We start from the raw sequence: 26,641 nt of genomic DNA, 5'->3' as shown, positions 1-26,641 counted from the left end.
ATGAAGATAACAGAATTACTATTAAAGGGATAGAGCTTCTTACACAGATGACACTTTCATCTATCTAGGGCAACCAACATACTCTTTACCTAAATTGATGCAATCCTTTGAACAATATGGTCAATTATCAGGATACAAGATCAACATAGATAAAATCCAATTATTTTCATATTACTATAGCCCACCAAGAGAAATTGAAAGTAGATATCCCTGGGCATGGCAAACAGAGTCTTTCAAATATTTGGGCATCATTATGCCAAAAGATTTGGCAAAATTATCAGAATGTAATTATCAGCCTTTATATAAAAAAAAATTAAGGAAGATGTGGCAAGATGGAGCCTGATTCCTATTCTCAGTCTCAGTTCAAGGATTGAGTCTATTAAAATGAATATACTGCCCAGACTGTTATATCTCTTTCAGACCCTACCAATACAGATTAATCAAAATCAACTCAATGAATGGAACAAGATGCTAGCAAGGTATATTTGACAGGGTAAAAGGCCTAGAATTTGTCTCAAAACTTTGCAATTAGCAAAGGAAAAGGGGGGATGGGGCTTGCCTTCTCTTAGAGATTATTATTTTGCAGCACAGTTGAGAGCTGTGATATGTTGGTGCAACCCATCATATGACACTCAATGGAAAAACATTGAGGAGCGGGTACTTCCCATCCCCATACAAGCAATTTTGGCTGACAACAACCTGCAAAGGTACATAAATACTATTGATAACCCATGGGTGAAATTGACTCTTAAAATATGGAAAACTACTATAAAAGAATATAATCTAGAGGGAAATATTGCAATTCTTAAATGGTGTGCATATGACTCGGATTTTACACCAAATAAATTAGATGCTAGATTTAAGGACTGGACAGCTAAAGGAATAACAGTTCTTTGCAACATAATGAAAGAAGGAACACTCTTCAGTTTTGAAATGCTTAAAGAGAAACACTTATTAGAAAAACAAGATTTTTATCAATATTTACAGATGTGACAATATGTTAATAAGACGCTTAAAAATGTAAACAAGGCAAGTACATGTTTGTTAGAGCTATTTAGAAAAGCATATAATTCAGATAACAGTAGTAGAATCATTTCAAGCATGTATAAGGGGTTGTCAAATCTTAAAACACATTCGAGTTCGTACATTAAAACAAAATGGGAGAAGGAAGGAGGGATAATTACATCTGAGGAAGAATGGACAATAATATGGAGGTAAAATGGAAGTGTACCAGTTCACAGAAATGGAGGGAGTTCGGATGGAAAAACTTGATAAGATATTTTATTACACCCTCTCAGAAATCCTATTATGATAGTAATCTCTCTGTTTGCTGGAGAAATTATGGAAATCAAAATGCAAATCATCATATTTTTTGGGATTGCCCTGTTATCAAAGACTATTGGAGGGGGATACACAATGCCCTACAAGACATATTTAAATGTGAAATACTCTTAGAGAGTAAGACCATATATTTTGGGTATATACCTCAAGAATGGTTGAAAAGAGATAAATATTTAATGAATATACTGCTGGTGGCTGGTAAAAAGACTCTTACTAGGAAATGGTTATCACAGGAGAGCCCAACTTTAAATACATGGATGGAAATTACAATGGACATTTACAAAATGGAGAAGATAACAGCATCTGTTAATCATAAGCTGGAACAATTTGATTCATACTGGGAAAAATGGTTTAACTATATAATGCCTCATAGGCCTGATTTTATTCTCACAAATCAATATGTTGTTAAAAAAAAAAGATCACTCCTTACTTGTACATAGTTTTTTCCTTTTGCTTGTTTTTTCTTTCTGCTCTTTACCTCAGATAAATACTTTGTGGAGATTTGTGATATATACGATCATATGATATACATGTACAATGTCTGAAATACATCTTATGGAAATGTTTGTTTGATGAACTTCAATAAAAAAATAAATTACAAAAAAGAGCAGTGGTGAAAGGTTACTGCAGGTAGGTGTGAACATAGAGAAAGATAAATCAGATCCAGCATAATTATATTGAATTGCTAAGGAATTCAAGGACCTGAGAGGCCTATTCCTGCTTCAAAATACTTATGTACATTCTTTATAACCCTTATCTTTCAATCTATTGCTAATCTTGATAATCAAGGGGTGTAGGGTTACAAGATTGCAATGTAGATTCAGTCAGATAATCCATATTCTAATTAAATAGCAGAGCAGGCTCAAACAGTGATGTGGCTTACTCCAGCTCCTAATTCAGAAATTCTCTAGCTCTATTAACTACCCTATCAGGCAAATCTTGAAAGACACAATTACTAGACTAATTACACAGCAGTCTCTGAGAAATAACTAGAGGACGCAACATGAAAATCAACTGAAATTGATGAAAATCTGCAACAAAATAGAAGACAAACAAGCCAAGCAACATCTGTAGAAAGAGAAGCTTAACATTTTAGAATGTGACCCTTCATCAGAAGTGTACAATCATAGTTGAGCTCTCTTTCACTGTTGCAAATATATCTGCCCATGATGATGTTCTTAAATGCAGATAAATGTTATCTTCACACTCAGAATGCCTTACTTATCATTGTACAAGGATACCCTTGAACTAAATGGAATGCATGTAATCAAGATCTAACATTCCTGAACCTGTCTATGGGTCATAAATAACAGCAGAATCCTTAAAATTCATTTTCAGAAGATCACAGTCTGTGCAGATCAGTAATAACATCACCTCCTCATTTATAATAAACCCAGGCACATCTCAAGGATGGGTACTTAGTTCAAGTTCAGATTACTCTCATTCAACCGCGCAAACATTAAATGCCAAATGAAACAGCATTCTGCTTGACCAAGGTGCACAACCCACTACATATTACCACAAATAAATTAACAAATAATAACATCCATATGTGATACAAGTTATAAAGTCAACAGTATAACAGTACTGGGCCTTCTCACATGATAAGACTTGGGTGGTGGCAGGGAGTTCAATAGTCTTACGACCTGAGGGAGGAAGTTGTTTGTCATCCTAACAGTTCTTGTCCTAATACTACAATACCACCTGGATCAGAGATTATTGGCCAGATGGAAAGGATCATTGACAATGCTAAGGGCCCATTGTTCTATCTCTGTACACCCATAATTATGTGGCTAAGCACTGTTCAAATGCCATCTCTATATTTGCTGATGACACCACTGTTGTTGGCAGAATCTCAGATGGCAACAATGAATTGTACAGGAGGAAGACAGATCAGCTGGTTGAGTGGTGACACTCGATTTCAGCAGGACCAAAGAATTAATTGTGAACTTCAGGAAGGAGACATCAGGAAACACACACACAAGTCCGAGGGGTCAGCAGTAGAGAGGGTAAACTCCTGAGTGTCAACATCTAAGGATTTATCCTGGCCCCAACATATTGAAGACAGCTCTATTTCATTAGGATTTTCAAGAGATTTAGTTTATCACCTAAGACTCCAGCAAATTTCTACAGATATATTGTGGAGAGCATCCTGAATGGTTGCATCACAGCCTGCTATGAAGGCTCCAATACACAGGATTGCAAGGGACTACACAGAGTTGCTGTCACTACACTTGGATATGGCCCAAGTGCGGAGCAACGGATGCTGAAGGGGGTCAATAGTTCACAGACTTAAATGCGAACAGATTTAGAAGGAAAAGAAAACCATAAACACTAGGCCAAACAGGGCCATTAACTAAAACTTTCAAATGGAAAATTAAGCCAACACTGCAGCTGAAAGGAATAACTAAATACAAAACAAATACTGCTGGTCTTCAGAGTCAGTTGACCCACCAGTCCAATATATCAGGCAAGGCCAAGTGAATGCAGGCAGCAAAATATTGCTGTGCTTTGCTCAGCTCTCGACAAGCACCATGATGAAAAGAATTGTGTTAAGTACCATCGCAATGAAATAATAATTTGCTGACGTGCATATTCATGAGCGCAATTGCCATATCTACTGTGCTGCGAAATCCATGGTTGTAACAGGGCCTACTCCCTAAGTGCAGCCCTTGAGGCACCACAGACCTGTGCCTGCTGGAAGTCCCGGATGAACGACTTGTCCAAGACATCCTTCACCAGGATCCAAGTATGTTCTTCTTGACCATACCTTTTCCAATCCAGAAGGTACTGGACTTTACCACGTACCCAGCGAGGTGTCAGGAGATATTGCAATGTATAGACAAGGGAACCATCTACCAAGCGGGGAGGAGTGGGAGATGGGATTGAGGACAGGGGAGAGGTAGTAACCAGCTTGAGCTGGAAAACATGGAATACTGAGTGGATCTTCAGTGATGCTGGCAGACGCAATCTATACCACATCTTGTTGACAGCCTTTTCCACTACAAATGATCCCACGTAGGGCAATGCCAATTTGTGGCTCTCAACTTCCAGGGAAGATCACACGATGTCAACCAGACGTCCTCTCCTGGCCAGGCATGTTGTTTCTGGGCACGCAGTAAAGAAGCCCTGGCTCATCTCCAGGTGCACTTGGAGTGCTGGATTAGCTGTTCAGCAGCAGGACCTCCTACGTCAATCTCCTGATCAGAGAAGAGCAGAAGCTGGAATACCATCTGGCATTCAAAAGGAGACATACCTGTGGAGGACGACTGGAGGCTATTATGGGTGATCTCTACCCAAATCAATTGGGAGCTCCAAGACATGGGGTTAGGAATGGCAAGGCAGTGTAAGGTTATCTCCAACTCCTGGTTCACTTTCAGTCTGGCCATTGGATAGGGGGTGGAAACAAATGAGAGGCCAGCCGTGGCTCCTACAAGAGAGCAGAAAGCCTTCCAGAAGCAAGAACCGAACTGTGATCCAAGATCAGACATTAAGTCTTGAAGAAAGCTGTGGAGCCATGTTGAACGATGAGTTTGGCAGTCTCAATGAGCCAATGGGAGCTTGGGGAGGGCAATGAAATGGGCAGCCTTGGAAAATCGATCCACGACTACCAAAATGGTGGTGTTTCCATTACATGGGGGCAGACCAGTGATGAAATCTACTGAGAAGTGGGACCAGGAGCAGTGGGACACAGGCAGTGAACTTAACAGACCTGCAGGATGTTGGCGTGATGCCTTGTTCTGAGCACAGGTGGGATAGTCAGATACAAAGTCATAGACGTCCTGGGAAATAGATGGCCACCAAAATTGCCTCTTTATAAACTGCTGGATCCATTGAGATCCTGGATGTCCAGCTAGATGGGAGGAGTGACCCCATTTCAACACTTTGGAATGCAGCACAGCAGGGACAAACAGCCAGCTGGTTGGGAGGTCCCCCACCTGGTCTTGGGCTGACGGTTAGGCGGCCCTTCCTTCTGCCTCTATTCCCCAGATCACCGGAGCAGCAATACACAAGCAAGGAAGAATGGGCTCTAGATCAGCATTGTCCTCAGTTCTACTGAACTGCCGGGAGAGCATCAGCCTTTATATTCTTGCTATCGACAAAAGGGGAGGATGAAATTGAAGGTGTGAGAAGAAGAGAGCACACTGAGCTTGACAAGAATTGAGTCCCTTTGCATCCTGAACGTAGGAGAGGTTCTTGTGATCTGTTCAGACCAAGAATGGATGTTCTGCCCCCTCCAGCCAGTGTTGCCATTCCTCCAGGGCCTCCTTGACAGCCAGAAATTGCCAGATACCAACATCGTAATTCCTCTCGGCCAGAGTCAAGCAACAGGAAAGAACAGCACAAGGGTATTCATAGGCAAGCACTATGATGAAAAGAATGGAGTTAAATACCATTACAATGAAATAATAATTATCTGACATGTGCATATTCACAAGCGTAATTGTATCTGCTGCACTGCCGAATCCGTGATTGTGACAGTTAAAGACTCAGACAGTTCCATCGTTAGCACAACTCTCACCATTATCAAGAGCATCTTCAAGAGATGATGAATTAAGAAGTGGCTTCTATCACAAAGGACCCTCATCATCAAGGACATGCCCTCTTCTTGTTACTACCATTGGGGAGGAGTAACAGGAGACTGAAGACGCACACTCGATAATCCAGGAACAGGTTCTTCCCCTTTGCCATGGGACTTTTGAACAGCCCATGAGCTCATAATCACCCTATTGTTCCTGATTTCACTTTTATGGAAATATTGTGTCTTCACTGTATTACTGCTGACAGTCAACAAATTTCACAGAAATAAATCAGGGATAATAGATCTAATTTTGGTTCTGAATTTATTTCTCTTTCAATGAATTACCACTTAGTCTACAACATTCTTCACTTAATACTGTTATGATCCCAGCCCCCTCCTTTGTGAGAATCGCAAGAGCACCCATTGAGGGGGGGGGGGGGTCAGTAGACCCAGGAAGTGGGGGGGAGAGAGAGAGAGAGAGAGACGTGCTGAATAGACACAGGAAGTGGGAGAGAGAGAAACGTGCCGAATAGCACGTTCCACCGGGATGCCAAATAAGGCAACTGTGACTATTGTTTCATGGAGACCACGTGTAAAGCCCTCAGGCAAAGTGAGCTGGTTGAGAGAGAGATTGCATCATCCCAACCTGATTGACACCTGCGACCCCGTGAGGAAGTATAAAGGAGGGTCTAAGGGGGACAGCCCCTTCAGACGCAGCAAGAAGACACGAGAGTGATCCCGCCGTAGCGGGAAGCCATTCTGAAGGAAGCCACGTGGGTTAGATTCCGGGATTGGAATTTGTGGCTGGAATCACGGAAAACCGCTTTTAACTAACATCGGGGACGGGGAACCCACGCTCCCCCGATTCAACGGAAGCTTCATAAAGAACCCAGCAAGTCTTTCCTCTTCTCCCCAATCTCTCTCTCTCTCTGTCGCCCCACGTGAAACCCAGCGATTCCCAAAAGGCTGAAGCCTGCCGACTTCTGAGTGACTTTTATAGTTCCAATGGACAACATATTATCCCCTAGACAGCAGTAGAGCTCATTTCTTAATGATGATTATTACTATACCCACGCTTTAGATTGAGTATTGACGATGTGCATTATCTGAATGTTTGTATTAACCTTACTTTTGTGCCCCTTTTCAAATAAAAACGTTTGACAATAGTGACATCAGACTTCAACGGATCTCTCTATCTTTGCTGGTAAGTTATCCAGTTACGGGATACGTAACAGTACCAATAAGTCAGAAAAACAAATTTAAATCAGTGAGCATACAAGAGTATGACCCCCAAATCATGCTTATATTACAAAACTGTGGAAGGGGCATTTGGTAGATCTGTTGTATCTCCTGCCATATGGTAGGAGATATAGAAACGTCTTAACCAAGACAGTAAGACTGAAAAACAGCTTCTTCTCAGGGGCTGTTGTTGTTGAATAATACTACACCCCAGTTTGCCAATGGCCTTTGAGAGTTATGTATCATCAAAGTTATTTGCTGTATGTAAATATGGGATATATATTTTTTAAATTAAACCATACCAAATACATTGTAAATATCTGTTTTGCACGGACTGGAGGAGCACTGCAATCTCATTGTCTTGAGAAATGACAATAAAGTTGTATTCTATTCTAAGTGACTACTATTACCATATTCAAATTTACTGATGGCACCACTATTGTTGACTGAATCAAAGATGGTTACAACTCAGTGTACAGAAGTGAGATTGAAATACTGCCACTACAACCTCTGACTTAATGCAAAACCAAAGATCTGATTATTTGCTACAGAAGCAGGAAACCAGAGGTCAATAAGCCATGAACTCATAAGGGGATGACCTCATCAGGAGGTGGAGAGGGTCAGTAACTTCAAATTCCTTGGCATTATCATTTCCGAAGACCATCCAGGAACCAGCATGCAAGTTCCATTACCAAGAAGGCATGACAGTACCTCAAACTGTCTCAAAATTTGCATAGATTTGGCATGTCATCAAAAACTTTGACAAGCATATAGATGCACAGTGGATAGTGTCCTGACTGGTTGCATCATGGTCTCAAAAGAAAACAAAAGTGCCCATGAATGGAAAAACCTACAAAAAGTAGTGGATACATCCCAGTCCATCACAAAAAAAGCCTTCCTCACCATTAAGCACTACAAGGAGCGCTGTCACAAAAATGAAGCCTGCATCATCAAGGTCCCCCACCATCCGGGCAATGCTCTCTTCTCACTGCTGTAACCAGGAAGGAGCTTTAGGAGCCACACTATCAGATTTAGGAATAGTTAATACTCTTCAATCATCAAGTTCCAGAACCAATGAATTGATTCCACAACCTATGAACTTATTTCCAAGGACTCTACTACTCATGTTCTCAATTTTATTTATTTATTATGATTATTATTATTATTTATTTTCTATTTGGCATATTTTGTCTGCTTTTATACACTGGTTGTTTACCCATCTTTGTATGTAGTTTTTCATTGATTCTATTGTGTTTCATTGCATCTACTGTGAATACCTACAAAAAATGAATCTCAGAGTGACATAACCATACTTTTATAATACATTTACTTTGAACGCTGAATAGATGACTTTAAAGTTCTGCAGTGTACCATATCCAGTTATGAAGAATGATGAACAATTACACAAAAAAAAAACAGAAGTTTATTTTGAAGAAATGGTGTGAAAATTCAGCAATGCCTCTAATGCGCATACAAAAACTTTGGTCAGTCAAAGAAAGGCATATTTGAAGATCAAAACCCAGAAAAGGCTCAAAACTCATGATCTACTGAGCAGCTGTGATTCCTGTCCTCCTATATTCCTTTGTGACTGAACTACCTATAGCAGACATCTCAAGGAGCTGGCGAAAAATAAAACCCAATGTAGTCTCTGCAAAATTGTCCTAATTCACTCGAAGGGAGATGTTACTGAAGGTGTGGTTACGCTCAATCGGCTAGATTAGTCATACCCAAGACCAGACCAAACAAAATGTTGTTCTGAGGTCTATTATAAGAAGAAATTACCAAGTTGGCACATAGAAGCTGGTGGAAAGAGTATGCTACCTCACAAACTATAGACACACCCATTCTGACAGGCATCTCCTGTCCCTGATTTCCACATTGGTTGCAGAAAAAGAATAGGACTCTGCAAGATGAGCATGATAAAGAACATTCTGCAAGGTATTGAAAACTACAAGGCCATGTACCTTGAACACTAAGAGGCTGGGAAAGTGATGAGAGGAGAAGACTGGCTCACAAACTACCCAACTACTGCATTGCTTGTCACCATCTGCCCCATCTATGGAAGAGTCTACAGTTTGCATATTTCCTTCAATAGCCATATCAAAACCTATCTAACTGGAGATAAAACAAGCTGTGCGCAATCCCAAGTGACCCCCAAAGCAGGAACTGAAGCTGGAACTCCTGAGCCCTATGCTCAGCATTGACTAAGCACAGTGTGTTTTTTTTTACCTTGTGCTCTCTTGCTATTACTTTAATCATCATCCCTGTTTCTCCTGTTCACAGATGATGTCAGTGTTGGGGCTGGTTCAACCAAATAACTGTATGATAATATCATCATCACCTGAAACACAAAACAAAGTTAGGCAAAATCAGCTATTTTCATATAAATACCATTACTATTTGCATAAGATTAATCAAACTTGGCTTATTCATCCTCCCCCTCAAAAAAAAAATACCTCTGGCAAAATGACACAGGTGCTTTTTGAATTAATTAACTTCTCCATACCCTGATAAATAAATGAACACTTATGGCTATCTATGGTTGAGCAAGAAGCAGGTCTCTATGTGCCAGGATTGGTCTAAAACTCTAAATGTCTAAAATAATAAGAACATGATTTAGGAACCCTAAAATAGCTCTGGCAGTGTGAATTGAAGGAAGAGTACTAAAAACAGTTAACCAATGGTCCTACTTCCGACTACAATTTGTCTCCAGAATCTCACTCAAATTGTCAAAATATGATCTTCAAGGTTGTATGTACTCTTCACATATTGTTAAGCACAATTCATGATAGTTGCCTGAAGTGGGTTGGGTGGACTACCATTGTTCAAATAACTATAAAAGTTGATACAATTGTCAGTCTTCAGAACCTACAATTTGTAAATCAATATCCAATTTATGTTATAAGCCGTGCCACACAAGAAATCATAGTGAAATCTGTTTTCCAGTTTTCATTTTACTTACAGTTAAAAGTATCAGAAGACCCATCATGACTCCTAACATTATATAAAGATTGTTAAGTAAACCTCCTGCCCACATAGGGCCCATTATTGTGGCAATTCCACCTATTGAACGACGCAGTCCCTGACTGAATCCTACAAAAGATAAAGAAAACATTTCAGAGCTAAACCCTGACACATAAAAGATAACCTAGACTCTAATGTCAAGACATGCACATCATTCATATTTCAATATTTCCTTACAACACAGAAGGAAGCTATTTTGGCATCTCAGATTTATGTAGGATCATAAAGCAATCCCATTACTTGTTATCAAGCCTCCTCACTTTCCCATCAATTTGCCACAGACACCTCCACTTATCTATGCCCAAAGGGCAATTTACAGTGGCAATTAACCAACCAACTTGCATGCTTTTAGGATTGGGAGAAAACTAGATTAGCCCAGGGAAATGCAGATGGTATGGGAAACATTTAATTGTGGGACAGCGTTATGAGGACTTGAGATCCTTAATGAATATTTTGCTTCAGAATTCACCAAAGGGACCTTGATGTTTGTGAGGACAGCATAAAACAAGGCTGATATTTTAGAACATTTCAACATTAACAAAGAGCACGTGTTGGAACTTTTGAAAAACATTAGGATAGAGAAGTTCCTGGGATGGATGGGATGGATGGCAACTATGGAAAGTAAGGGAAGAAATTGCTGTGCCACTGGCAATAATTTTTGTGTCCTCACTGGTTACAGGAGTAGTACCAGATGATTAGAGGGAAACAAATGTTATTCCTTCATTTGAGAAAGAGAGTTACCCCTGGGAATTAGAGACCAGTGGGGTCATTATTGGAGAATATCCTTAGAGACAGGAGCTATGAGCATTTACTGAAGAATTCTCTGATTAGGGATGGTCAGGATACCTTTATGAGGGATAGGTCATGCTTCACAGGCCTGATTAAATTCTGTGAATGCGTGACAAAATACATTGATGAGGTAGAGAGGTGGATGTGGTGTATTCTCATTCAGAAAGTCAGGAGGCAGGGGATCTGGTCTTTGTGATTTTCATAAATTACTTAGATGAGGAAGTGGAAGGGTTTGTCAATGAGTTTTCAGATTACATGAAAATTGGTGGAGTTGCGGATAGTGTGGAAGGCTGTCATTGATTACAACAGGACATTGACAGGATGCAGAGTTAGGCTGAGAAGTGACAGATGGAGCTCAACATGGAAGATTAATTTTGAAGGGATAGGGTTAGTGATAGGATTCTTTACTGTGGGAAGGAATGGAGTGACACTGGGGTCCACGTTCATAGATTCTTGAAGTTGCTATGCAAGTTGATAGGGTGGCTAAGAGGGCACATAGTGTGTTGGCTTCATTAGTCGGGGGACTGAGTTCAAGAGCCACAAGGTAATGTAGTAAAACCATTGCAATATTGTGTTCAATCTGGACACCACATATATAACATATAACAATTACAGCACAGATACAGGCCATCTCGACCCTTCTAGTCCGTGCCAATTGCTTACTCTCACCTAGTCCTACCTACATACACTCAGCCCATAACCCTCCATTCCTTTCCTGTCCATATACCTATCCAATTTTATTTTTTTTTAAATGATCAAATCGAACCTGCCTCTACCACTTCTACTGGAAGCTTGTTCCACACAGCTACCACTCTCAGAGTAAAGAAATTCCCCGTCCTGTTACCCCTAAACTTTTGTCCCTTAACTCTCAATTCATGTCCTCTTGTTTGAATCTCCCCTACTCTCAATGGAAAAAGCCTATCCATGTCAACTCCATCTATCCCCCTCATAATTTTAAATACCTCTATCGTCCCCCCCCCCCAACCTTCTACGCTCTAAAGAATAAAGACCTAACTTTGTCAACTTTCCTCTGTAACTTAGGACCTGAAACCCAGGTAACATTCTAGTAAATCTCCTCTGTACTCTCTGTACATTATAGAAAGGATGTGGAAGATTTAGAGAGTGCAAAGGAGATTTACCAAGATGTTGCCTGGATTAGAGAGCATGTCTTAAAAGGATAGGTTGATTGAAATAGGACATTTTTCTTTGAAGCAAAGGAGAATGAGAGAGGACTTGTTAGAGGCACAGATTGAGTGGATAGCCAGAGTCTTTCTCCCCCAGAGTGGAACTGGCAGATATAAGGGGCACAATTTTAAAATGATCAGAAGATCGGTTAGGGGGTATGTCAGAGAAAAGCTTTTTACAGAGTGGGGATAGAGGTAAATATGTTAGGGACATTTAAAAGCTCTTAGAAAGCCACATGAATGACAGATAAATGGGGGGCTATGTAGGAGGAAAGGGTTAGGTTCATCTTGGAGTAGTTAAAAGGTCGGCTCAACATCGTGGTTTGAAGAATCTGTACTGAGCTGCAGTGTTTTACTCTATGAAATCCATGTAGCCCAGTTCAGGTTTGAACCAGGTTCACTACAACTATGAGGCTGCAGATCTACTAGACACTCCACTGTGCTGCCCAGTTAATCAACAAGCCTTTTATAATGTTAGAAATGCCATTAGGATTATGAAGTAAAACCTTTTAAAATACAGTGGATGTTGGACAAATTACAGTACAATGACAAAACTAAGTCATTAGCAGCCCAACTTGTGTTTCATTGAGATTTTTGCAAAACTGAGTTTAGATAAAGATATAGGTGATACTTTTATCTACATCTGAGAGTTAGGGTGAAAGTGGAGAGTGAGACCCACAAAGGGCTAGAGTTCAGTGTTATATCTTCAAAAATAGAAGCAAAAATACAATCTACAGCAACACAAATCTACTATATCCAAGAATGCCATCAATGCCCCCTCTACCTATAATCCCCCAGAGAAAAACTATCCCATGAGAATTACATACTTAAAGTTATTATTATATAAAGTTATATCTCATTCTTCTGAACTCTGAGTACCAGCCCAATGTACTGAACATTTCTAATAAACCATCTGTTCATTCCAGAAACACTATCAAACGCCATCTGGATATTGTAAAAACACTCCCTTTTGCTGGTTTCATTTTATTTGTCTACCTTATTGGCATTCTTTGAAGCTTTAACAAGTCCAACAAACACAACTTTTCTTTCATAAAAATGTTGATTTTGCTTGATTATACTGTGGGTTATTATATGCCCTGCTATTACTTCGCAACATTGGATCCAAGCCTTTTCTCAATGGCAGATCTCATGTTACATTGACTATTGCTTCCTACTTTCTGTTTCTATTATTTGTTAAATTAAGATATTACATATAGGATTTTCCAATTCTCTGGGAGCTTTATGGAATCTAAGGATCTTAGGAAGATTACATCAACTTTTTGAAGAAGCAAATCATTTGGAATTACCAAGAAAGAATAATAGAACTGTGTTGGCTCTGTTGCCAATATTATGTGTATGCTTTATAGACATAAATTGGCCAGAAATTTATTTCTGCCCTTTTTTAAAATAATCTATTTAAATGCATGGCACTCGCTTATTCGTTATCTTACAGATGGAGACAAAGAAGTCAGCTGGAAGTACCAAGTGAAGGCAACAATAAGATCTTGGCTAGCAGCATCTAGAGCAATGCTATTCCTTAGGTGTACAGATTTAATCACCATCACTGCAGCATATGACAACCATCTTCAGAAGACTCTGGATTGCTTTAAGGGGTCTTCACCAATTCCATTACCACAAAAACATCAAAACAATGATACATGTAATGAGAAATGGCTTCCTCACACCCATCCATTCATTCATCCTGTCTACATGCTTTCAAAGCTACCAATATTTTCAAAATAAATGTTTTGACCATTGACTTTCAAAACTCAATGGATAAACAGGGAAAAAGAAAATTGTGAAATGTGACTTCCAAGGTCCTCAGAGTAACAGTTCCCGGTGTGTGTATCATTTAACTATTATGTTTCCTTTTCTGGTGGACAGTAGGTTTTTGAAATACAGTACCCAAATAGCAAGACACAATTCTAAATCCTTGATAACATTCAGGTGCCTTGACTATCTAACGCACTTGTACCTGTTCATGAAGTTGTCAGGACACATGATAACCCTCCCCCAGCACTATTACTAATGATGAAAGTCTCATCAATTTTGGGTCTCTGATGTGATCCAAGATGGCGGTGCGACGAAGCTTGCAGCGGCCACTCCAGAACTGATTATCTGTTATTTGTGAAGTGGGGTGCCATGTGCAATCACTATCGATTGAAAACGGACGTGGAAGCATGGAGAAACATCAGGAAAGTCCAGGAAGACCTTCGTCATTACTGCTGCTGCGAGGTCCGGGACTCTGCTGGGAAGAAGAGGCCCCCAGTCCTCGGGGTCGCGTTGCCGATGGCCGTTGGCGGGGTCGTCTTAATATGCACAGCAGAGGATGGTGCTCGGAGAAGCTGTGCCGGAGGGGATGGTCGTCGGCTCGGAGGTTCAACAGACTCAGGTCGCTTTCTGTGTGCGCTGCGCCTGTGAGGCTGGTTTCGATGGAGCATCCATTGTGTGCTGCGTCTGCGAAGCTTAGTCAGGCAGCGCCTTGAAGTCCATAGCGGGGGTACTCCCTTCTGCCGCCAGCGTGGGATGGCGAGTCTGTCGGGACCCTGGGGACTTGTGGAAACTGTGGTGATTTCTTTTTCAGTCCTTTAACAACTTGGACTATTTTTACTGTGCCCATAGTTTTTTTTTAATCAATTATGCTATTGTTTGCACTGTTGCAACTATGTGGTTTTGTGCAGGTCTTGTAGCTTTAGTTTTTGGTCTTGTTTTTGTCTGGTGGCTTTGGAGCTCCTTTCCGGGGAACGCACTAGACGGTAGCGCGATATTAATACACAGCAGCCTCTCCGGACTCTGGATTGGGGATTGCCAAACGTTACGTGGATTTTCTGGTGTAGTCTGTTTTGTCATGAGCTTTTGTGATATCATCCTGGGGGAACGTTGTCTCATTTTTTAACTGCATTGCATTTATGGTTTCTAAATGACAATAAACTGAATCTGAATCTGAAGGAGGAATCTTTTGGATTATAAGAAAAATGGGGAAGTTTGCAATATGGTCAACTTTCCCTTAAATGTCCAAAATGTATCTGCCTCTACCACTACCCCCAGCATAGACATTAGAAAGGAGTGATGGCAAATAGCTTAACGGTCACTTCAAAAAGACAAGGTACCACTTAGATTGAGAAACAATTAAATTACAAGACATAGCCAGCTGCAACTGAAATAAACAAATGGAGAATGGAATATAGCTTGTGCAGAAGAACTTTCTTGAGAGAAGCCATTTCACGATAGTGACTGACCTGAATAAACTGACTTGTTTAACTCACTATTACTGTACATGAGATATTCTTCAAATGCTTTCCCTATACAAGTCCTAATTTAGATAACAACTGTCCCAAGTGAAAGCCATATTCAAGGTACAAGTTTAACATATTAATTTCTTCAATAATCATCCAATCACCACCAGAATTTACAACACAAATGAATTTACATAATTTACAACACGATAATCTTAATTTCAATCAAGTCAGGTGAACAGTAGACTGTATTCCTCATTACCCTCTGTCTCTTCTTTACAGTATGCATGCAAAATAGGGACAATGAACCAGCTGGTTAGAGCTCTATTACAAAAGAGTGAGAAACAAAGCTATACTTTATCAGAATCCTTACTGCAAAAGTAGTTTTTCTAATTGATTTGCTTAGAACCAGCACATCAGATAAAACCTCAGAAGTGAAACACTTTTTTGTTAATCATATCACTGCATTGCTGGCCACAATAACTAGAGAGTCTTGTCTATCTAATATACTCATGAGCATCCTTGGCATGGATGCATTTATTGCTCAGGCAGGATGGGATGGGTAGAGTCAGTAGTTTTTTTTTTGAACGACTATAGCCTTGATGCTGGTTTTAGTACATTGAAGGTAGGAATTCCAGGATGTGGATGCAGTGAGAAGGACTGAAGAACACTATATCTAAGTTGGGATGACTCTTAGGTTTCAAACCACAATGTTTCCACAACATGGCTAGTATGCTCTTCGCTCTTGAAGAGATTGCAGGAAAGGGAGTGACTACTGGTGTGAACCTGGTGAATTATTGCAGCACTTAGGAGGTACTACGGGAATTTTGTGTTTGGTGGCATAGTGTTAAACAAATTATATTGAATGTTATCAGAATTCATTTGAGTTACAGGTGCCACCAACTAAGTAAACAGAAATCTTCCTTTTCAAGTAACTTCTGACTTGAGGTCTGTAGATCTGGGAAAGGCTTCCAAGTGTCTTGAGTGATTCACTTAACAAGTAGAAACGTAGGAAAAAAATGAACAGGAGTAGGTCATTCAGACTTTAAACCTGCTCCACTTTTCCATATAATCATGGCTGATCATACAAATTTAGTATCCTGTTCTTCCCAATATCCTTTGATCTTATCAGTATTAAGAACTATATCTAATTTTTAACTGAATACAGTGGCATACAAAAATTTGGGCACTCCGGTCAAAATTTCTGTTACTGTGCATAGTTAAGTTTGTAGAAGATGAACTGATCTCCAAAAGTCAAAGTTAAAGATGAAATATTCTTTTCAACATTTTAAGCAAGATTAGTGTATAATTTTTGTTTTGTACAATTTTAGAGTGAAAAAAAGAAAAGGAGCACCATGCAAAAATTTGGGCCCCCCAAGAGATTTGATAACTTTTACCAAGGTCTCAGACCTTAATTAGCTTGTTAGGGCTATGGCTTGTTCGCGGTCATCGTTAGGAAAGGCCAGGTGATGCAAATTACAAAGCTTTATAAATACCCTGACACCTCAAACCTTGTCCCAACAATCAGCAGCCATGGTCTACTCTAATCAGCTGCCTAGCACTCTGCAAATTAAAATAAATGATGCCAACAAAGCGAAAGACTATAAGAAGATAGCAAACCATTTTCAGGTTGCCGTTTCCTCAGTTCGTAATATAGTTAACAAGTGGCAGTTAACAGGAATGGTGGAGGTCAAGCTGAGGTCTGGAAGACCAAGAAAACTTTCTGAGAGAACTGCTCGTAGGATTGCTAGAAAGGCAAATCAAAACCCCCATTCCTGTTTGACTGCAAAAGACGTTCAGGAAGATTTAGCAGACTCTGGAGTGGTGGTGCACAGTTCTACTGTGCAGCAACACCTGCATAAATATGACCTTCATGGAAGAGTCATCAGAAGAAAACCTTTCCTGCATCCTCACCACAAAATTCAGTGTCAGAAGTTTGCAAAGGAACAAGCCTAATGTATTTTGGAAACCAGCCCTGTGGACTGATGAAGTTAAAATAGAACTTTTTGGCCACAATGAACAAAGGTATGTTTGGAGAATAAAGGGTTCAGAATTTCATGAAAAGAACACCTCTCCAACTGTTAAGCCCGTGGGTGGATCAACCATGCTTTAGGCTTGTGTTGCAGCCAGTGGCACATGGAACATTTCACTGGTAAAAGGAAGAATGAATTCAGTTAAATACCAGCAAATTCTGGAAGCAAACATCACACCATCTGTAAAAAAGCTGAAGGTGAAAAGAGGATGTCTTCTACAACAGGATAATGATCTTAAACACACCTCAAAATCCATAATGAACTACCTCAAGAGGTGCAAGCTGAAGGTTTTGCCATGGCCCTCAGTCCCCCGACCTATATACATCATCGAAAATCTGTGGATAGTCCTCAAAAGAGCAGTGCATGCAAGACGGCCCAAGAATCCCACAGAACTAGAAGCTTTTTGGAAGGAAAAATGGGTGAAAATCCCCCAAACAAGAATTGAAAGACTCTTAGCTGAATACAGAAAGCATTTACAAGTTGTGATAGTTGCCAAAGGGGGTGCTACTAAGTACTGACCATGCAAGGTGCCTAAACTTTTGCTTCGGGCTCTTTTCCTTTCTTTATTATTTTGAAACTGTAAAAAAATGGAAATACAGAAGTAATCTTGCTTAAAATATTAAAGAAATGTATCATCTTTAACTTTATGCCTTCTGGAAATCAGGTCATCTTTTACTTACTTAGCTATTCACAGTAAGAGAAATTTTGACCAGGGGTGCCCAAACTTTTGCATTCGACTGTATAGACTGTACTGTTTAATGTTTGTCCTCAACTGCCTTTTGTGGGAGAGGATTACACGGTTTCCCCATTCTATGGGAAAGGAAATTTCTCTCATTTCTTTCTTTAGGCTCTGGATATACTTGTGATGAGAAACATCCTTATTGCATCTGATCTGTCAAAGTCCATTATGATTTCATAACTTTCATTGAGGTCTCCTCTCATTTCATATCAGGCTCATCATTTCAAACATCAGTCTTGTGAGCTTTGAGTGGATTCTCTCCATTATAAGAATATCCTTCCTCAGATAACAAGAGTAAATCTGCACAGTATTCTCAAAATGTGGTCTCATAAAACCTGAACATTTGCAGTAAAACATACTTGTTCTGCAATTAAATCCTCTTGCTATGAAGACCATGGTATCACTTGGTGATTTAACTACTTGCTGCACCTGCATATATACTTCACCCTAGATCCTGCATTTTAGTATAGATGATTCCATTAAGCTTTAGGCTAATTTTAAATTTTATGTGTTTATCAGTACGAGTACCATTGGGAAAGCCTATCCATGATTGTCAGTGAGAAGGCAGTGATCAGCAACTTTCTGGTGAAAGTACTCCTTTTTCTTTTTACCTTTGATAAGGGAACATGATATATTTCCAGACTAGAATGGTGTACAAGTTAGAAATGGTGCAACAAACATGGAGGGTGGGAGGCAGGGTGGTTGAGCGAATAACTGTAGCTCATTTTAAACACAATTTATATTGTAGACACTTTACACTGGAAGTGGAAATCTTTGCTATTGTGAATGAAGTGATTTGTCCTGTTTGCTGTAACGTTCAAGTGTTGCAAGAACAATTCTTTGAAACAACTGGAGAATATTCCCTTGTGTTCCTGACTTGTGCCTTGTAGATAGTTGAAATTCTTTGGATAATCAGGAGCCAAGTCACATACTGCAGTGTATCAATACAAATCAAGTTTAATTATCATTCAAGCCATACGTAGTTATAGCTGAACAAGACAGCGTTTCTCTGGGGCCAAGGTGCAAAACATCCAAAATAGCAAGCAATATATATGAGCAACATAATTCAAAATATCAAGCAGAGAAGCATATTTGCTCAAAAAAAAAACATACATAGTCCAAGACCCGAGTGACAATGTCAAGCAACTGACAGTAAGTAGTCTCCCAACGGTGTAATTCAGCCTATCATTCCACTGCTCAAGAATGGGAGGGCAGTACCGACAGGAGAGGCCAGTCCCCAGCCAAGTTCAACCACGCTGCAGTGTTTCTGCTTCTCTCACCTGGTCTGCAGCAGCAGGCAAGACCTAAGCTTGAGGTCAGCTGTCAACAGTTCTGGGCCGGTTATCTCAGTAAAGATGTACTGTCATTGGAGAGTCCAAAGGAGATTTACAAGGATGATTCTGGGAACTAACATATGAGGGGTGTTTGGCAGCCTTGGGATTACTCACTGGAATTTAGAAGAACGTGTGGGGATCTCACTGAAACCTACCAAATGTTGAAAGGATTAGATAAGGTGGATGTGCACAGGCTGTTTCCTATGGTGGAGGTATCCAGAACCAGAAAGCACAGCCTCAAAATTGAGAGGTGACCTTTTCAAACAGAAGTAAAAACGAATTCTTTTAGCCAAGGAGTGGTGAATCTGTGGAATGCTCTGCCATAGACCGTAGTGGAGACTCAATGGGTGAAATGGTCTAATTCTGCTCCTATATCTTACGGCCTAGTTCTCACCACAACGGAGGCTATTCAGTTCCTGTGTTAACTGACCCTCCACCAGACAAGGGTAACAAGCCTGTGGCAACTTACATTATCACTATCCAACACAGACTGCGATCACAAGTGAAATCTCTTGTACTGCACCAACTGAGATGATCCCGAGTAGTCGGCAGCACAGTGTGCAGCCAGGTCAGCTTCACTGTACCCAAACTGGCTATTCCAACTCATTAGCAGGCTTCTCCCATATCTCGGCCAACCCCATTGACATCTCAGCCAGCTCCACTGTCAACACCTGTCCAGCTACACTGATCAACAAGCAGCTCACAGACAGGGAGCCCTGCAGGACCAAATGTTCTTGGAGTAGAATTGTATTTGGATCATAAAAGACAAATTTTACAAAGAATAAAGCAGCTATGGTTGACCCTCGAGAGACTGCTGTGTTCGCATGTGCCACCATCTCTGCCTGTTCTTGTAGCCACACCATTTACAGGCTAATCAGGTTTTAGTTTATGATGACACATGATGTCAACAACACGAAACCAGCAATATTAACACTATTGAATAGCAAAAGCATGTGATTAGATTCCCTTTTTGTTGGAGACCGCTATTGCCTGGGACTTCTGTAACACGAGCACAACAGCCCTTTTGGAAGTATCGCTTGAAGTTCTGATCTTTGATGGGGTAGACATGAAATTCTGTGGTCGCAATAGACACCCGGATGGTACGTTTTCTCCCTGGTACCAGGGTTAGGAAGTCTCAGGTCCACAGCATTCCACAGCTCACACCTGAGTGTGAGCACACAGAAGTCTTGGTACATATTGGCATCAATGACAAAGATAGGAAAAGGGACAAGGTTCTGAAGAGAGAATTTAGGGAACTCGGTAGAAAGCTCAAAAGCATGATCTCCGGGGTAGTAATCTCTGGATTGCTGCCTATGCAAGTGAGGGCAAGCATAGGATGACTTGGCAGATGAATGCATGGTTGAGGAACTGGTGCGGGGGCAGGGTTTTAGATATCTGGATCATTAGGAGCTCTTCTAGGGAAGGTATGACCTGTACGAAAAGTGATGGGTAACAATACCCTCGCAGGCAGATTTGCTAGAATTGTTGGGGAGGGTTTAAACTAATTTGGCAAGGGGAAGAGGAAACTGGGTAATAGGGCTGAAGATGGGGCAATTGGAATACAACTAGATGCAGTGTGCCGTGAAACTGTCAAGTAGGACAGGCAGATGAAGGGCAAAATTACAGTCAGCAGAATGAGTTGGAGTGAAACTGGAAATATTGATAAGTGTGATTACTGAAGGTATTTTATTTGAATGCAGGCAGTGTACAGAATATGGTATCACTGAGTCATAGCTGAAAGAAGGTCATAGTTGGGAATTTAACATCCAAGGACAAGTAGTTGGGCAGAGGGGGTGGTGTGTTTGTTAGTCTATCAAATCCTTATAATGAGGTTATATAGGCTCTGAAGTTGTTGAATCATTGTGTGAAGAGCAAAGGAACTATGAGGGTTAAAAAGACCATGATGAGAGTTACATACAGGCTTCCAAACAGTAACCAGGATGTGGGCTACAAATGGCAATGAGAGATAGAAAATATATGTCAAAAGGACAATGCCACAATAGTCATGGGGGATTTCAATAATTGGGAAAATCAAGTCAGTGCTGATTTTAGATCTTAAGAGACTAAAGTAGTAGAATGCCTTTGAGATAGTTTTTTTAGAGCAGCTTGCAGTTGAGCCCACAAGGGAAAAGGCTATTCTGGACTGGGTGTCATGTAATGAAGCAGATTTGATTAGGGAGTTTAAGGTAAAGCGACCCTTAGGAGACAGTGATCATAATATGACAGAATTATGAGGAACATTTGATGGCTCTGGGTCTGTACTTGCTGGAATTCAGAAGGATGAAGGGAGAACTCAGTGAAACCTTTCAAATATTAAAAGGCCTAGACAAATTAGATGCGGAAAGGATTGTTTCCTATGGTGGGAGAGTCTAGGACAAGAGGGAATAGCCTCAGGATAGAGGGTCGCCCTTTCAAAACAGAGATGCGGAGAATTTTCTTTAGCCAAAGGGTGGTGAACTTGTTGCCATGAGCAGCTGTGGAGGCCAGGTCATTGGGTATATTTAAGGCAGAGATTGATAGGTTCTTGATTGGACCTAGCATCAAAGGTTATGGGGAGAAGGCCAGGAACTGGGGTTGAGGAAAAGATAGAAAAAAAAGGATCAACCATGATTGAATGGCAGAGTAGACTTGATGGACCAGAAGACCTAATTCTGCTCTTATGTCTTATGGTCTTAATTCACCTTCCAATTTGAGAGTGAGGAGCTAAAGTCAGACAAATCAGCGTTACAGTGGAGTAAAAGGAAATAGAGGAATGAGAGAGCAGCCAGCCAAAGTTAATTGAGAGGCCACTCTAGCAGGGATGACAGCACCTGCATCTTTCAAGAATCAATAGATTCTGACATGGTTCTGGAGGACTGGAAAATTGCAACCGTCACTCTACTCTTTAAAAAGGTAGGGAGGCAGAAGAAACAAAATCATAGGCCAGTTAGCCTAACCACAGTGGTTGGGGAAAATGTTGGACTTGATTGTTAAGGATGAGATTTTGCAGTACTTGGAGGCAGATAATCAAATGCCCAAGTCAACATGGATTCCTTAAAATAAAATCTTGCCTGACAAATCTATTGGAATCCTTTGAGGAAATAACAAGTAGGACAGATAAAGGAGAGTAATTGAAGAGTGTGTACTTGGATTTTTTTTTTCCTTTGACAAAGTGCCACACCAGGCCGCTTAGCAAGAGCCAAATATAATCCTGTACATACCAACATGGATGGAGCAATGGTTGACTGGCAGGGAGGCAAAGAGTGGGAATAATGCAATCTATTCTGATTGGCTGCCACTGACTAGTGGTGTTACGCTGGGGTCAGTGCTGGGACCACCTCTTTTTAAGCAGTATGTCAATGATTTGGATGACAGAATTGATAGCTTTGTTGCCAAGTTTGCGTATGATACCATAAGACCATAAGATATAGGAGCAGAATTTGGCCATGTGGCCCAACGAGTTGCTCTGCCATTTCATCATGGCTCATCTAATTTTTCCTCAGCCCCAATCTCCTCTTTTCTCCCAATATCCCTTCATGCCCTGACCAAACAAGAATCTATCAAGTTCTGCCTTGAGTATACATAAAGACTTGGCCTCCACAGCTGCCTGTGGCAAAGAATTCCATAGATTCAGCACTGAAGACATTCCTTCTCATCTTCGTTCTAAAAGTATGCCCCCCTATACTGAGACTTCCTCGCTGGTCCTAGACTCTCCCACCATAGGAAATAACTCCACATCAACTCTTATCAGGCATTTCACCATTTGATAGGTTTCAATAAAGTCACTCCTCATTCTTCTGAATTCTCATGATATAGGCCCAGAGACATCAAGCACTCTTCATATAACAAGCTATTCAATCCTGGAATAATTTTCATGAACCTTCTTTTAGCCCTCTCCAGCTTCAACCCATCCTTTCTAGGATAAGGGCCCCAAACCTGATCACAATACTCCAAATGAGGCCTCACCAGTGCTTTATGAAGTTTCAACATTACATCATTGCTTTTATATTCTAGTTCTTTTGAAATGAATGCAAACATTGCATTTGCCTTCCTCAACAGACTCAACCTACAAATTAACCTTCAGGAAATCCTGCACAAGGATGTCCAAGTCCTTTGCACATCAGTTTTTAGTATTTTACCTTAATTTAGAAAATATTCAACCCATTCATTTCTTCTACCAAAGTGCATGACCATACACTTCCCAAAACTGTATTCCATCTGCCACTTCTTTGCCAATTCTCCCAAGTCCTTCCATAACCTCTCTACTTCCTCAAAACTACCTGGCCCCCACCTACCTTCATGCTGTCTGCAAACTTTGCAACAAAGCCATGAATTCCATCATCCAAATCACTGACAGATAACATGAAAAGAATCTGCCCCAGCACAGACTGCTGTTGAACACCAGTAGTCACTGGCAGCCAGTCAGAAAAGGCTCACTTTATCCCAACTCTTTGCCTGCTACCAGTCAACCACTGCTTCATCCATGCTAGAATCTTTCCTGCAATAGCATGGGTTCGTAGCTTGTTAAACAGCCTCATGTGGAACCTTGTCAAAGGCCTTCTGAAAATCCAAATACACAACATCAACCAATTCTTCTTTGTTTATCCTGCTTATTATTTCCTCAAAGAATTCCAAGATTTTTCAGGCAAAATTTTCCCTTGGGGAAACAATGCTGACTACGGCTTATTTTTATCACATACCTCCAAATACCCTGAGACCTTATCCTTGATAATCAACTCCACCATCTTTCCAACCACCATCTGGCTTATAGATTCCATTCTTCTGCTTTTCTCCTTTCTTGAAGAGTGAAACATTTGCAATTTTCCAGTCTTCTGGAACCATTTAAGAATTTAGTGATTCTTGCAAGATCAGTACTAATACCTCCATAATCTCTTCAGCTACCTGTTTCAGAACTCTGGGGTGTACACTATCTGGTCCAGTGCCTTGTGTATCTACCTTCACACTTCTCATTTTCTCAAGAACCTTCTCTCTAGTTATGGTTACACTTCATGTCCTGACACCTGGAATTTCCACCATACTGCTATCATCTTCCACAGTTAAGGCTGATGCAAAATATTTCGCCAGTATGTCCGCTATTTTGTTGTCCTCCATTACCAGCCCTCCAGCATCATTTCCAGTGGTCTGAAAACCACTCTTGGCTCTCTTTTACACTTTATGTATCTGAAGAAACTAGTGATATCCTCTTTAACATTATTGGTTAGCACACTTTCATATTCCATGTTTACCTCCTCTGACTTTTTAGTTGCCTTCTGTTGATTTTTAAGAGCTTCCCAATCTTCTAACTTCCCACTAATTTGTGCTTTATTATATGTCCTCTCTCCTATTTTAGCTTTGACTCCTCTAGTTAGCCACGGTTGTGTCATCTTTCCTTTAGAATACTTCTGACTCTTTGGGATGTAAATATCCTCTGCCTTTCAAATTGCTACCAGAAATTGCAGCCAATGCTGCTCTGCCATCATCCCTACCAGTGTTCTTTTCCAATCAATTCTGGCCAACAGATTCTCCTCTCTACATATTTCCTGTTTATAAACCAGCTACTTCATCTTCAACACTATCATCTGCCTTTCCTACAATACTTCTTGCAATTAAACATAGGCAGCTCAGGACACTAGTTGCACCATGCTCAACCTTTTGATTCCCAACTTTATCTGAGGTCTTACCAAGATCTGCATCCACAACCTCTCCACCAATTATCCTGGCACTATGATTCCCATCGCCTTGCCACTCTAATTTTAAACCCCTCCATGCAGCATTAACAAACCTTTCCGCTAGAATTAGTCCTCTTCAGTTCAGGTGCAAACTGTCCCATCTCTACAGGTCCTTCCTTCCCTAGAAGAGAGCCCAATGATCCAAAAATCTTATGCCCTACCTCCTACACCAACTCCTTAGCCACATATTAAACTGTATAATCGTCTTAGTTCTGGCCTTACTAGCATGTGGCATGCATAGCTATCCAGAGATCACAACCCTGCAGGTCCGGCCCTTTAACTTAGCACTTAACTCACTTTACTCCCCAAACAGAAATTCATCACTGGACCTTCCTATATGGACCACGACTTCTGGCTGTCACACTCCCACTTCATACTGCTAAAGAATCAATACAAGTTATCCCAGACCCTGGCATCCAGGAGAAAAAGTACCATCCAAGAATCTCATTCTCACCCACAGATCCTCCTATCCATTCCCCTTACTAATGAAATCCCTATCACCATAGCGTGCCTCTTTTCCCCCCTTCCTTTCTGAGTCACAGAGGCAGACTCAGTGCCAGAGATCTGACCACTATGACTTTCCTCAGTTAGGTCATTTCCCCCACACCAACAGTATCCAAAGTGACATATCTGTTTTTGAGGAGGATGCAAAGATAGTGGGGAAGAGCAGGTTGTGTTGAAGAAGTAGGGAGGCTCTCAGAAGAAATTAGGAGAATATGCAAAGAAGAGGCAGATGGGAAGTGCAAGGTCATGTATGAAGAAATAAAATCTATTTTCTAAACGGTGATACATTCAAAATCCAAAGTGCAAACAGATTTTGCAGTCATTTGCAAGATTCCCTCAAGGTTAACTTGCAGGTTGAGTCAGTGGTGAAAAAGGCAAATGCAATGTTAGCAGTCATTTCAAGAGAACTAAAATATTAAAAAAGGTGTAATGCTGAGGCTTTATAAGACACTGGTGAGGCCTCACCTGGAGTACTGTGAGCAGATTTAGGCCCCTTATCTAAGAAATGATGTGCTGACATTGGAGAGGATTCAAAGAAAGTTCACAAAATGATTCTAGCATTGAATGGTTTTTCATATGCAGAACGATTGATGGTTCTGAGCCTGTACTTGCTGTACAGAAATTGGGGGGGGGGGGGGAGGGGGTGGAGGCGATCTCATTGAATGTTGAAAGGTCTAGATAGAACGGATGTGGAGAACATGTTACTTCTAGTGGGGAAGTCTAGGGCAACTTCATGATAGAGGCACATCCATTTAGAACTGAGATGAGAAGAAATTTCTTCCACCAGCCAGCGGGTGGTGAATCTATGGAATTTGTTGCCACAGGCAGCTGTGGAGGCCAGGTGTTATGAGTGATGAACAGTTCTGATGGACAATGGGGTGCAGAGTTACCCATCCCCCCCTCCCTGTGAATCACGAACCATTACTGTTGCTATGCTGCTCATGAGAGGGAGGGGGAGGGGGAGGGGGAGGGGGAGGGGGAGGGGGAG

General features: G+C 40.8%; 1 protein-coding gene across 4 annotated transcripts in view; it reads right to left on the bottom strand.

Moving 5' to 3' along the window:
- Nucleotides 1-26,641, bottom strand: part of mfsd8l1 (major facilitator superfamily domain containing 8-like 1) — a 93,427-nt gene that overhangs the window by 6,245 nt on the left and 60,541 nt on the right. For all 4 annotated transcript variants that reach the window (XM_059945640.1, XM_059945659.1, XM_059945664.1 and 1 more), the window contains 2 exons: nucleotides 10,065-10,195; nucleotides 9,332-9,443 (listed from right to left, as the gene is read on the bottom strand). In XM_059945640.1, the coding sequence (XP_059801623.1) occupies nucleotides 9,354-9,443; nucleotides 10,065-10,195 (221 nt within the window). In that variant the 3' untranslated portion in view covers nucleotides 9,332-9,353. The remainder of the gene's footprint in view (nucleotides 1-9,331; nucleotides 9,444-10,064; nucleotides 10,196-26,641) is intronic.

The sequence above is a fragment of the Hypanus sabinus genome, chromosome 2 (genome assembly GCF_030144855.1).
Source record: "Hypanus sabinus isolate sHypSab1 chromosome 2, sHypSab1.hap1, whole genome shotgun sequence".
Taxonomy (NCBI): Eukaryota; Metazoa; Chordata; class Chondrichthyes; order Myliobatiformes; family Dasyatidae; genus Hypanus; species Hypanus sabinus.
Note: the sequence above shows the minus strand (reverse complement) of the source record. Positions and strands in the feature narration are given on the sequence as shown.